Source organism: Caenorhabditis briggsae (assembly GCF_000004555.2).
Source record: "Caenorhabditis briggsae complete genome, chrX, whole genome shotgun sequence".
NCBI classification, from domain to species: Eukaryota; Metazoa; Nematoda; class Chromadorea; order Rhabditida; family Rhabditidae; genus Caenorhabditis; species Caenorhabditis briggsae.
In genome coordinates, this window is record NC_013491.2 from 9,838,518 (window position 1) to 9,853,059 (window position 14,542).

General features: G+C 40.1%; 2 protein-coding genes across 2 annotated transcripts; both read left to right on the top strand.

Annotated features, from left to right (window-relative positions):
• Window positions 1-1,818: 1,818 nt before the first annotated feature.
• On the top strand, window positions 1,819-2,276 carry CBG14486 (the record flags this gene model as incomplete). The annotated part of the gene is made up of 2 exons (XM_002644507.2): window positions 1,819-1,908; window positions 2,178-2,276. The coding sequence occupies 2 exons, from the start codon at window positions 1,819-1,821 to the stop codon at window positions 2,274-2,276; spliced, it is 189 nt and encodes a 62-aa protein (XP_002644553.2).
• Window positions 2,277-11,091: 8,815 nt separating this feature from the next.
• Window positions 11,092-14,448, top strand: Cbr-ham-2 (the record flags this gene model as incomplete). The annotated part of the gene is made up of 6 exons (XM_045239617.1): window positions 11,092-11,251; window positions 13,195-13,368; window positions 13,417-13,694; window positions 13,753-13,935; window positions 13,984-14,127; window positions 14,203-14,448. The coding sequence occupies 6 exons, from the start codon at window positions 11,092-11,094 to the stop codon at window positions 14,446-14,448; spliced, it is 1,185 nt and encodes a 394-aa protein (XP_045095429.1).
• Between the last annotated feature and the right edge of the window lie 94 nt (window positions 14,449-14,542).

A 14,542-nucleotide genomic window follows, 5' to 3' on the forward strand; every position in this document is an offset into this window, starting at 1 on the left:
GGGAAGAAGAGGAAGTTCTTAGGAACACTTGACGCAAAAAACGTTTTGCTTCTTACAGAGAGCAAAGAATCATCCCGGATAAAGTTTCAGGTTACTCAATCGGTCATGGATGAAAAATTCCTGCACATCCCATAAACAAATGACGAAATCGTAAGATCTATTGTCTCTCTTTGTTCATAAAAACTTGACGACCATCTTAGGGTCTTTATGTGCATTTGACCTATTCATATGGATATGATTAGTGAGCATTGAGGATATATTTTTGATATACATGCTTATTTTATCCCGATCTCAGTTTCCGTTAGTTGACCGGAAATCTGGAAATTCAAGTCACAATGTCAAAAGATATTCGTGTGCTCACGGAAGAATCTGATGTGATGTTAACTGGATTTTCAGACATAATCGAAATTTGTTCAATGATGTCAGTGCTTGACATTTAGAACCCCAAATTTCAAGAAACATCAAATATTGTATTAAACACAAACCAGAAAATTCGAAAATCTGAGTCACATCTCTGAAAAAATATTTGTATTATTGTCCATACATTTTCCTGAGATCTGATTCTTCTCAGAAGTCACTAAATAACCTTCGATGACACAGCGCGTTCAGAATTTAATCAAAACCCTCTGACGTAAATAATATTTTTCCCAGAAAAAAATCCACTGAAAACACATTCCGTATCTGGTATGAAGAATAAATAATGTTTCATTGAATAGTATGACTCCACATACACGTTCCCGAGATAACAACAATCTTTTCAGTGTTTCATTCTCTTTTCTTTCCTCCTGGCTAGACTCTTTTTTTCGATTTTCCAGACTATTTTTACCTAATCTCATATTCAGAACAACTACATCATGGAGGCTGAAAAATGGAATAAAATTAGAGACGTACGCCAGGAGAGATATTTCTGAAACTTCCTAGTCGAAATCAAGTTAAGGTTCTCCGTGGACTTGTCCAGGTGTTTTTGACGTGCCGTTTCTGACACCAAGATTTTGATTCACCTGTCTCCTTATGATTTGATCGAATTTGTTTCTAATTAATTCTAGAATTTGCACCTGATTTTATGTCTTTGTTGTAGTCTTCCCATACTTCTTGTCTTCAATAAGTCCCAGAGTTCATAGATTCGGTTTCTGTTCACTGGGCACCTGGTCACGAACATCAGCACCTACCGTAGATTTGGTGGAAGGTATGGCTCTGACCATGAAGCTCCGCCCCTTTTGTTCCCTGCTCTGGAAACCTCTAGAAACTACACGATATTTCAAAATAAAGAACATCAGCCCTCGGGTGTCCTCAAAACTCCGCCCAGTTGGAAAAATAGCTATTTAAGCTTGAGGGGATGCTGAAACTAAAATTATCTTTCCCACTTTCTCTCCACCTCCCAACCTCTCAATAGCTTTGCCTCTGGCCCAGCTGACCATCTTTCTCGCTTCTGGAACTCTTGAGTGGGAGGTCCTAAGGAACAAAAGATGGATTTTATTTCCGTCTCTCCTCCTTTTTCCATTCTTCGGCCTCCGCTATTTTTGTAAAAGTCCTCTTCACTTTGCTCCCTTGTAGATATATGCTAATAAAACCTCATGAGTCAGTTAGACTTACCATAAACGTGATACAAGGTTTTTCTAGTATAAATTCTGCCAACCTAGACACCCACTCTGGAAAACAAATTCATCATCTAGGCATCTATTTATTTTACTAGTTTTTTTCTACGTTTTAGGTTTTTGAGTTCAACTATATTCGTTTCAATGTTTATTCTTCATCACGAGCTTTTCCCATCTTTTCCGAATTTCCAGAAATCTGCCCTCAGAAATGTCGTCGACTAAGATGTTCATCCTTCTCGCACTCGTCGTGATCGCCTTCCAATTTGTCACCATCTCGGAGGCTCGTAACGCTCCACCAATGACTCGTATCCAGGTAAGAGTATACGTTTTGTATTATTCCATCAGAAGTTCAAGCACATGCCCATCAAATTTTCCAGTAGACTAAGCATATGAAAAACAAGAAGAACATAGAAAGTAATCAAACGGAAGCTATGTCCTTGTAGGTAAAAATGATGTCAGAGGGCGCATTTTTCTCTGCAAAAAAAAACTTCCTATTTTCTCTTTCTGACATTTTAGGCTAGTGGGTGGTAGAGCAAATAAAGGAGTAGAAGGTTTTCTGAGACTAAAATAAATGTGTTTCAGGAGGTCTTCCGCAGTCTCATGGCTCCAGAGGAGATCCGTGGAAAGAAGTACTATCAGCAATACATTCCAAACGCCGGAGACTACTACAACGGATGGTAGATGACAGGCTCCTTTCTCTTCTTCTTTAATTATTTTCAACATATTTTAATTTATCCTTTCTTCCATCTCGATCAACTCACCCATCTCCATCCAACCTCCACAATTACAAAAGACAATGATTTTCAATTCACCCCGCCCTTTTTTATTCTAGAAAGAATCTCATTATTCTAGTTGCCACTGAAAGTCGCACTTGATTGATACTTGACAAAAAGAGAGCATTTGTTAATAAAAAATGTTAATAGCACACGTGTTTTCTTTCTCATTCAAATTCTTACGCCGAGTAGATGTTTAGGGTTCAAGTTTCATTCAACCGAATAAAAATAATAGAGTGTAGGCGACAAGAAAAGTGAGCACTGGGACCGCCTGACTGGGCGACGAATTGCAGTAATCGTTGAAGCATGTACACTTGAGAACACGGGTTCCAAAGAGCGTAGTCTGTTCACACATGTCTACTCCTGAAAATAAAATGGTGGAGGTTTTGTATGGCACACATCAGCAGACAGAAAGCTCACCTCCGAATGGGATCAAAGCACAACCTCGGATCATGGATATGATGCTTCGTTCACGATCGACGAACATTCCCACTGAAAAATGAATGCGTTTTGGGTCCACATGGCATTTCGTATTCGAAAGCTTGACCTGAACTATTTAGGGCAGAAAAAATCTAATTTTTCTACAATACTATTTCAAATAATAATAACGTAGTATATTTCAAAAACAGTAAATGAATTTCACTATTTTGAAGCATCACAGAAATGGTTGAACGAAAAAATCAGCTCAATGTCTAATAATTTTTTTGTGATTTGGCCACATATAGTACCGATCAGTAAGATACACAAAAACACATTTTTTCAGTCGATTTTTGGACATTTTGGCCGTTTTCAGGAGTCTGGAGCTCGGCAGTCAAGTTTCCCATAACTTTAAGTTTTGGAGGTTGAAAACAAATCTAGATGAAACTATGAATACATAAAATTTGTCGAAAATATCTAGTTTCAAGCTGTTCCGAAAGACACCCTTTTTGGCTCTTCTGTACTGAAAACGCGAGAAAACCGGAGTCTTTCAGAAATCGGTAAATAGCTGGAAAACTTGGAATCCTCGAGATTTATTAAATCCAATTTTTCAATTTGTTTTACTCTCACCTGATATTTCAAAATGATCGGAAGCATGACAACCAAGCTCCGGACTTCTTAAAATAGTTAAAATGCCGGAAAAACAACTGAAAATTATGTTCTGTATCTTATTGACCAGTACTGTACATTATGAAACTCACTCTATTTTGATTTTCAAAAAAAAATTAAAGTTTTAGAGAGCCTGATTTCAAGCCCTCCTTGTGCAAACAAGTACCTTTTCAGTTATCGCAAAGTTTCAGAAAACTAGCGAAACGCTACAAAACTTGATATACCTACACCAGTTGGCTAAGTCACTTAAATTATGGGCGGCGATCTGCTAGTCAGCCTTTTTCCAAAGGTTTCAGCTCAATTTTTTGTAGTAAGCACATAAAACCAAAAGACGCTCCCAAGCTTTTTAAAAAATTTTTATTCTCGAATTTGTAGATTCCCTATTAGCTAATGAACACCATTAATATCATGCGTTGGGTGGTCCATAACTATAAACTACACACGTCGCATGCCTTTTTGGCTATTTAAGTGAAAGTCCAGCACAGATAGACACACAGACAGACACACAAAAAGTTTCCATGGTAAGAAGTAAATAGGGATGCCGGAAGTTCAGTGCAATTCTGACAAATTTGAATTCGAAAATAGAAACATGTGCTATTTTAGGTGGAAAACCGGAACTTTGACTTTATGTGTTTTTTTTCAGAAATCATGTTGCTCGGAAAAAAAGGGAATAAGGAAGAAAAACTAACTTTTATCCACTCCACCCGACAATATCGCGATTTTCACACATCCAAACAGTCCGTATTGACAGGAAGTCGCACTGTAGACACATTCGATTCCTTGAGATGAAGTGCATTCGTAGCAATTGATAGAATTAGAGCTGGGTACTAGTAGCAAAAAAACGAATATGGTTGAAATAATGCTATTAGAAACTCTTCTGAAATTCTGTAGCATTTTCGTGCGGGAAATATTGTAAGCATATGCGATGGTGGTTCTCTTATTTGATCAGCATTCCTGGGGAATCGTCTTCTTCTTCTGACTAATACATATGTTATGGTCATTTCTTTTTGAATGTAATCGGTTTGCTTTTCCATTTCTACACATACACGAAGCCATCTGAAAAGAGAAGACGCCCATCCCTTCAAAAGTTGTACTTGTGTTGACTTGTATGCTGCATATTGTGCCGGAATACCATGCTCAATTAATACGAAAGGATATTCCCTCATTACTTCTGCAGCCGTGAGAAAACGGTGATTGTCACAGCGGGCTGCCATAGCGAACAACTAGTGTTCGTCTTAATGGTGGAATGCTCCTTGAATAGGCTCACTCAAATGTTCTTATTCCCGTATAAATCGGATAATGATGGGCACCTCGAAGCAAAGTATCCAAATGTCACGAAAATTGCCCTTGATTATGCGAGTCGCTGAGTGATTTTAGCTCTCTCTCTCTCTCTTCGTCGTTTTCGAAGGTCATGAGAAAATCAAAGTGTTGAGAATGGTGGCTTTGGTGACACACATGTGACACCGGGTAATTTGAATGGAGAAGGTACTGTAGAAATCCTCAAGGTGTTAATTAAAATGTTGCGTGGGATCTAATGTTGCATTGTATTTCTTGCATTTTGCTATATAAACAAAACAATATTTTGTAATCTATCAGAAAAATTTTAGCAATTCTTGTGAAGCCAGACTGGTCGGATGATGACTGTTATGTATAAATCTGTTGCACAGCACGTTGCCACCCCAAAAATTAGTTATTTGCAGATTCGTGATCATTTTCTGAAACTAATTTTAAAAATTCAATTACTCAGACTTTAGTTATTTTGAAAATAGTAACCACCGAGCTGTTTTCATCAATGCAATACAACTTTCAGAAGGTTAACCGGTCAATTTACCCATTTACTTCATAAAGCGGCCCCCTGTAACTTCACCGGGTAATTTGAAGGGGGGAGAGTACTGTAGGAATCCTTGAAGTGTTAATTAAAAATGTTGCCTAGGTTCTAATATTGCATCGAATTTCTTGTGTATTGGTTCATAAGCAAAACAACGTTTTGTAATCTATCCAAGATATTTAAAGGGGTTTTTAGAAGTTTTGAACCCCAGGCTGGTCGGATGAGGGATGTTATGGCTAAATAGGGTATTGTCACCCCTAACTTTGGTTATTTGGAGATTCATGAATTTTTTTTTCTGGACACACCTTTCAGAATTCAGTTTCCCACGCTGTTTCTGGAAAACACCACCAAGCTGTTTTTACCTATTCAAAACAATCTACAGAAGGTTAACCGGTCAATCTTCTCCCGTTATTCTATAAAGTGGTCTCCTATAACTTGTATTGTCTTATGTGCACTCATCTATCTAATCCTTCCCGCGCTTAATTACAAACTCCAAGATTTCCTGAGTCCCCATTATTATTATTTCTGATAGAAAGTACCGTCTTGCGGAAAAGTGTATACTAGGGTGACGGAGCGAAGAGATATAGCTACCTTATCTTCCGATGCCATCCGTTTATCGACAAATCATCTACGTCCCTTCGTCTGAATCGTAAAACGATATATAACCTCGAGTTGACCTTTACAGTACATGGAATGTGTCGCTTTTTAGTGTGAAACTCCCTCAAGGAATGAAGAGCGCGCTATATATTGTAACAGTGTTTGCACGTCTTGAAGTACCCGTACCGTATTTGAGCACACCTTTCCGTCCGGATGGCCAAGACAGTGAAGAACCAGGAAGTCGGATACAATGGAACCCATTATAACTATACCTTCCGTTCCTGGATGCGGAGAGCAAAAACAAAGTGCCGACGGCGTCGCGGTGGAGGAGGTCATTGGCATAGGTGTCTCAGTTTTCTTCTATTCAATTTGGTTAGCAAGAAAGTATGAGTGATATTACAATAGAGTCAGAGATGATGAGTGTCTTTGCAAAGGAAGGCGGCTCTTGAAAATTGAATAAGGAACTGCACAAGAAAAAGGAGACAAGGATAATTAAGGATGACACGGGAGTATTGTTTTGAACTGCATGAGTTCCTTTAGGCTCTTTAGACCATCCCGACCTCAGCTCAGGTGTTTCATAATAGCATGACTCAGTATCTTCTCAGTTCATTCTCATATGTGTTTTATAGCTTCCTGGAAAAAAATGAGAAAAAAAACATCTGAAGTGATCACAAATCCAGACGACATTCTGCATGAGTTGAACCAAAGAGAATAAAATAGAACTAGAATTTCCAAAACCAAAAGTTATTTCCGGCATTCGTCGTCACGAGTGATCTCTTGCCGGTCGTAAAAGTTATGATGGTTCTTAAGTTATGAGTTGAAATTTTTCATGTGTGAGACGCCATGTGTCCGAGATTCCTGGAGTGGCCCATCCCAGCTTTCCGTCACGTAACCTGCCAGCAAACTGGATCTATCGGAGGAGTAGAGGAAGGGAGATGCAATGACCTCACCAAAAGTTACGCAATCCGATTGTTTAGAGGTGATGAATCCGAATCCCCTCTGTCAAATAAGCGAATAAATCGAAACAAAAAAGTTTATCCAGCGCGCTGGCGTGATGTTAGATGGTAATCGTGCATTAGCTGCCCTCGTGATTGCCTCTGACCCCCTTGTTCGATTCCGATCGCCTACAGCCAGATTACTCTGTGTGAACAAAAAAACATTAAGGAAGATGGAAGAGTTTTTCTTTTTTGACAGGTCGATCTATTGCTAGGTGAGAGAAAAGAAAAAAGAAAAAATCACACTCTCTCACTCTGCCAACTTCCTTAGTCGGATTGCACTAGTGAAGGACATTTAGCAACAGTCTTGAAGCAACTGTCCCATTCAGAAGGACTGTCTCCGGCTGGATGACTACCCCCTCCCTTGCCTCTCCGGTGGCGTAACATTCCGGTTTTCAATTTTTTTTCGCGAACAACGATGTCAACGGTTATCACATTGTCCATCAACACGTCTGCGAGTCTTTGGGCAATGTTATCTTTGTAAGGAATACAAAAAATGGTTAGAAAAACCTGAAATTAGACGAGATTTTCGATCGCGCACATGACACACATGCTAAACACAATCAGCTGACGATTCCTCAACTTACCGTTTACAAGTTTGAAAGTTTAGCTAGGATGACCAAATCTTAGTTCACAAACAAGATAAGGTTTTGGGCGGCGTTTTCGTTGAATTTCGTTTAGATCTCTAGGTTTTTAAATTGGTTTAGTTGTGAGAGTTTCGAGAATTTTTTCATTCGATCTGTTTTGAGTGGATTACGGTAGGTTTGAAGCAAAATTATCATTTTAGGAAGATCTTGAGATTCTTGAAGACATGTTTCTAACTGTAATATTGCCGTCTGAGAAAAAAGGCTGAGAGCGGAACTCATGAAATTTTTCTTGAAGGCGCATGAGCGAACCACCGTATCCTTCGAGCTTATTTTGAATATTTTTCTCCTATTGTCTCAATTTTCGGCAATTTTCTTTGATTCTTAAATGAATTTAAACATTCTGATTCGTGTTTTTCCTATTTACATTGAAAATAAGGCAAAAATTGTCACAAAGTTGAAAAAAATAAAATAAGCTCGAAATATACGGTCCTTCGCTCTTGTGCCATAAAGAATTTTTGCGCCATATCCGCTAGTCTTTTTTTTCAGAAAGCGATTTATCATTTCTGTGTTATCTTGAGATTACATGTTTCTAACTGTACTGATCCCTATCGCTCTTATCTGTCCGTTCATGCCAGCTGATCAGCTGGCGGCAACGAAAATCTCGCAACACGACGTCGCCGGACGAGAAAAGAAAGATTCGAAGAGGTGCGGCAGGCAGCCGGCGGGCACATTGGCTAATTGCGCAACAATCGCAAGGTCGATCACACTTTTCCAATCCTAAATGACCGTAAAAATGCGCCAACCTAAAGAGGAAACCATGTTGTAGAACTAAATGATAAAAACTACTAAACAGATAAGCTCCAGAAGGTTGTGGTAGTGGTGGTTTAACGACCGGTGACTTGCTTTACTTTTTATGATAGCCAGGGTGGTATTTCAAATGAAGGTTGATCATCATCAGGGAATTAGGCCATTGATAGTGCGAAATCGCACAGTTGTCCCAAACTCATTGATATGTTTGCCATTTTTCAAATCTAGCTTATTTTTCAGCTTATTTTTCCAAAGAAATTGTTATTACTCACGATTTTGTCCCAAAGGATTCTGACTAAATTGAGTCAAAATACAATGTGCTAGCAGCTTCTGACGTTTATAATCAAAAAGCTATTTTTTCTTCTCTATTTTTCATTCTTCATCCTTTCCAAAAACAATTTCGAAAACCACATCATTTACTAGATTCCTGGTTTAAGAACCCCTCTCGATTCAGTTTCGATTTTTCTTTTTCAACTTTTTTTGTGTTCATCTCAAAAATGCCAATCCACCTACACAACAGTTTTTCAACAATTTCTAGGTTGAAAACGTTCCTTGAGAAGAGAACAATTATTTCGATTTTACTCCTCCGACAAAATAAAAAACGTTCAGGTGCCCTCTTCTCAAAAGACGGTTTCGGTAAATGTTCCAAGTCTGTCCGGAAACTTACCCTCATTTTTCAACCTTCTTACGTAACCGCCTCCTCCCATTTCGATCGCCGATTTAAACGATTAGCTTGGCGTTTGACCTAAAAAAGCAAAGCTCGTCTCATTCGTTTCTTGGGGTTGCGTAATTGTTTGAACCAGGATTCTTTCTCTTCCTGTTTTATTGTTACAGTAATCCTCGTTTTTCTGGAGCCAACAAGTCATAAAACTCCACTTCTTCATGCTAATCTTCGAGAGAAAAAGTATTTGAATATCCTCCACATTGGCATGGATTGTAAAATTAGTAATACAGAACGTCTAAAGAAAGTGCAAACTGCGTCTTTGTTGTCCCTCATTTCTCTTTTTACCTTCCCCTCCTCTCCCTTTTCTTCAATTTTTCAACCTACATCTTCTTGTCACTTTGCGTTCACCTGTCTGCCTTCTGATGTAGTATATTGAACCGTTTTCCTTATCCCTTCAACTCATCTACTGCCTTACTATTCGTTTTCATTTATCTTTTGTCTTTTTTCGCAGAGATATATACCAGATATCTATCCCGAGGGTTGTAGGAGAAGAAAATGAAGAAGAGATGAAAAGAAATAGAGAAAGATATGTGCTATGATAGCTACTGATTATGTAGCCGTCAAGGAAAAGGAACGCGACCTGTACGGGACGGAGATGGGTGAATCCTTATTATACGAGCGCCTAGACACGGCCAAGGCCAATCTCTGTTCGTGCCGAGAATCATCCCTTCTTTTTCTTCGGTGTGTGGAGGAGCGTTTTCCTTATCCGTAGATGCCGCTATACAATTATGCCTACTGTAGTTTTTCTTCCCAGAACTTTTGAAAAAAACTATTTGAAACAACTACAGAGTGAACGAGAGGCGATGAGATGACACATAGTCGACAATTTTGAAATTCAGTCGAGGGGTCGGACGTCGGTGTGCCCAATTAAAATAGCACATTGAATAGATAGTTGAACTTGTTGATGCGGATCGAGAAAACCGGCCTCAAAGCGTTGTATGATTATGGGGTCGAATGGCAGGAGTAAAGGTTGGGAGAGGGTGGTAAAAAAGAGACCCCGAATAAAAAAATGGCGAGACAGAAGACAAAAATTCGAATATAATAGCGATGTTGGATAGTTTATTCTAGCATTGCGCAACCGCCTCTTCCTCCCGAATCAATTTTACAAAACTGGTTTTGTCGTGTTGTGCCCCCATGTCACTCTCTCCAAGATGAGAAAAAAAAAGAGAACACGAGAATCAAAGATACGCCTGATCCTCAACTCGAAGCAATCATGCTGCCGGTCAGTAAAGCAATTGTGATGTCTTTTTCGACTGTCGTCATTCTTTTCTTTCTTTGCGGGTCACACAGATGCTTCGTTGAAATTTTGAGAACGCGTTTTAGTTTTTTCTCACAGCAAATAGATAGTGCAATGGCATGATTTCATAGCAGCTTGTGAGCATCTGTTCCGAGGCTCCGGCTCCTTTTTTAAGATGTCCTTTTTCCAAAAATCTTTATTACCAATGCACTTTTCTAGCTCTAATGGATGCCACTTACTATCTCGATAGGGCTTGTTGCCATTTTCTCTCACCTCGCCCCCCGCGACTATCTCTACTCCCCGCATGGTATAGCCCCGCCTCCCCCCGATTTCGGGTAGGCGGGAGGAGTCATAGCCTTCAGCTCGCTACTTCACCACCACCACTTTCCTGCTTGCCATTTAACAAGGGTCAAGCAATGGGTACTGTAGTTAACAGAAGCTGAGGTTGATTCTTGGATACTGACTGCTCCGTGAACTTGAACATTTCAAACCTCTTCCAAAATTTCCGCCTCTCGAGCACTTTTACCTTCACGCTGCTACTTGAGCCTACAGTACCCAGCATTGTCCAATGGGCTGCTATGTATGCTCTTTCGCTACTTCTCATAATAAGTATCGAAAAAGTGGTAAATACCCTAGTCGGTGTCAGCCGCCGACGACCTTCTTCTCCGGAGAAGAGCCGCGTCTGAATAACGTTTCGAGTGTTGTACGCGAAATTTTTCAAGTACGGTGGAGGTGGTTGTGGTAGCCTCTTCCTTCTTCGGTTCTTCATTCTTCCTTATTTCTCATATTCCGTCCTCCCAGTATTTCTATTCTCTATTTTTAAATGTTCTTTTGTTTTTAATTTTAAATGCCTTGTTCCAGAATGCCTTACCGTGCCGAACTCAAACGTCCCGACTTAAAAGGCTCCTTCCCGTGCTCGATTTGTCAAAAGGTCTTCTGCCACAGTTCCTCGCTGAGTCGTCATCGAATGCAAGCCCATTTCAAAAGTTATACATGTACCACATGCAACAATGAGATTCCAAGTAAGTTTTGTGTTCAAGGGTGAATCAGTATAGCAGGAGCTTGACTAACAATAGTGTTGAAACAAATTATTATTATTATACCGCTGTATTGAGGTTTTTTAAATGTTTCTTTTGTACAGTTTTTTTCCGCTTTTGTTGAAACTTGAAGAGAGGAAGAAATCACTTAACTCAAGAAAAAGGAAACTTATCGAAAAAGGGGAAGTAGCGAAATCTATCTTCTTGATTGATAGGTACAACGAGATTTCTCACTTTTTCTCTCAGCCTGAATTCTGAATTCGTTTATGTTTCTTTTCGAGGTTCATTGTATATTCTGATCTTTTTCGAATCTAATCGCCTTCTTTTAGCCTATCTGTCCACTGTCCAAAATGCGCGAAAATCGTTCGATCTCCATTACTGTTTACTAACAAGCTTAAGCCCACCTTACCTGCCCCGATTAGCACTCCTGTCTATATTGGGCACGTGTCAAACATGGCAATACACTCGTCTCGGCAGTCCTCCCGAAGATGGAGTGGAAAAAATTACATTCTGTTGTCCAAATATTGACACCTCAACCTTACTACTACTGTATTCTTTATTCTTCTTAATTGTAGTCGTGTATATGGCATGGCAAACTGAGAGTGGGAGGAGGCAAACACAGTAAGGTAGCTCCGAATTGTCAATTAGGTAGGAGGATAAGCTCGCATGATGCCTGTGTAAACGTGTTCGAGTTACAGTAATCCCAATGGATCGAATTAAGTTGGGGCCTTCTTTGATATGATTGTATCTGTCTGGCTATATAGGTCGGCGTCAAAGAAAAGGACCACACCTTGTTGGACCATATTACACTATAGGTTTTATAACAACATGGCTACTATTTGTCTCGCTGGACCCTAATTGCAATAACCCATCTTCTCATTTCCCTTCCGAGAGCGGCTTCCTGTAAGAAAAAGAGGCATAAATAAGCGACGGTATGTATGTATTACTTAATGGTTTCTTTTCTTGGAAATGAAAGAATGAGCGGGAAGGGGGATGAACCTCCAAGGTCAGTCATTTAATGACCATCCGTCAGCTAATTGTTGGCACGACACTATCGCTAAGTGAGCTTGAGTGTTGGCCGAAAAAAAACCAATTGTCTCCAACTTCTTCGCAACCACTTCGTCCGCAACCTTCCGAAAAAAATTGCAACCTCTATTTTTTCTTCTCTTTTCAACAACCCAGCCCCATCCTCACAATTGATTGGTTGTTCGCGTCAATCATTTCTTACGGTTCGACGAGCATGAGGGTCGTTCAAGAAACTTCATCGCAACAATTGTGTCCACATTTTTTTTCTGGTGGAAAAAAGAGAAACGTGGCAGCAGAAAACAGAGGCGGCAGGATGTTAGCCGCACGATCAACGGGATTTAGTTATGTTACTCTCTTGCGCAATTGAACAATAAGCGGATCAACCTGTTGAATAACGAAACATAACATGAAAACGGTTTAAGCGTTTTACAGCCTGACCTCTTGTATCTCTTGTATCATCAGCTGCCTATTTTTTGCTGCTTTTGTCGGCGGGAAGATAGACAAAGAAATACAAAAACAATCCATAGTATTACTCATTGTCCACCGTCTGTACTATCCAATTCAGGCACTGAATTTTAAATAAGGGGTGGAAATTAGGGGAAGACCATTTGTCACATTGGCGCCTAACATGCCTTTATACGGTTCTCAGTGTGTTTTCAATGTTGCGATACTCCATTTGATTGATAGACATGGCTCGGTGGCACAAAGAATAGCAATTAAGGGGAATATGGAAATTGCGATAGGTTGTGTTGTTGGCAAATCGTGTGCGCTAATGTTACATATCGGGGGATAAAATTGGAATTTGAAAGCCGACACTTAGTGAATGCGAGCCTCATAATTACCATAACAAAATTGAATGAGGGCTCCTAAGACACACCACATCAAAACGAATCATATTCCAGGCAACGACACCCTGCGCAGCCACATGTACCGTGTACACAACATTACCAGAATGTTTATGTGCCGATGTTGCAATTGGGCTTTTCCCGACAAGACAAGTCTTCATATTCATATGCAAAGTATGCTGAAAAATGGGACACCGGGAGAAGCAGCGGTACTCGCCAAAAGCTCGGATGGTAGGAGGCGACCGAGTCAACATTGGGAGGCTACGGAATTTCTTTCAGCAGTGGATAGTAGCTCGGAACAAGGATCACCAAGAGGCTCACCAGTGTTTTCGGCGGATCTTATGATGCAAAAGAGAATGCTCCAAGCTGCAGCAAACAACAATAACATTGGATCCATTTTCCCGAATCTGTTGAAAAGTCCCGAATCTTCAAAATCAGTTTTCCCACTGGATCTATCGAATATGGGTCCCTCTCAATTCTTATCAGCATGGCTTGCAAACAATCACCCTGTGAACAATTCGACACTTAATCTGGCAGCCCAACAAACTCCTTCCAAGGTGAGCAAAATAGTATCAAACACACGTTTTCTGATTTCTAAAGTGTTTCAAATTTAAGGATTCTCTCGAGTCTCCCAACATGAGCGATTATGACGAGTTGGAAGTGCAAACCACTGAGGAAGATCTCAAGTTTGAAGTGGAGAGCACCGACGTCAGTCCTCGATCGGTCATTGTAAAAACAGAACCGACCTGTAAAAGAAAACTGGAACACGAGGCTGATATTGATGTGGAGGGTGACGACGTAAGAAACTAAAACTCAATAAGACGCCTATTAAATGTTATTTTTTAGGGAGAACCACCACTAAAAATGAATATCGATGAGAAAGACATTCATATCTCACATGATCAACCATCCCCAACAGTTTCTGACTCGCACATTTCCGGAGGGTCTTCGAGTCATTCCGGAGAGAGCTCAAAGTGCTTCGATTGTCAGGTTTGTAACATCAATGTTTCTGATTTGATCCGCTAATAGAGCATCTGCAAAAAATAACAAATTTCAATGTTTCAGGTCGCCCGGGGAAAGCTTGTAGCCGTCGAGGATAAATGTCGTGCTTACGAAAAAACCATCAGAGATTTGCAAATCCAAATCGACATTTTCCGCAAATTCCAAGCAGGTCCGATGCCTCCGGTTATGCTTCCCTCCCCAATGATGCCTATCCCGCCTCCTGGAGCCAACAGTTTCCTCCAAAATCCTGCGATGAGAATGTTGCTGAACAATCTTGTCCATATGAATCGCCCGCCAATGATCCCATAAATCATACTCATCCGTTATCTTGATACCAAAACCCTTCAGTCCTGTTCAGTCTAGTGATACCAATGTAGTCATTTTTCTCCCCCCCCCCCCCCAA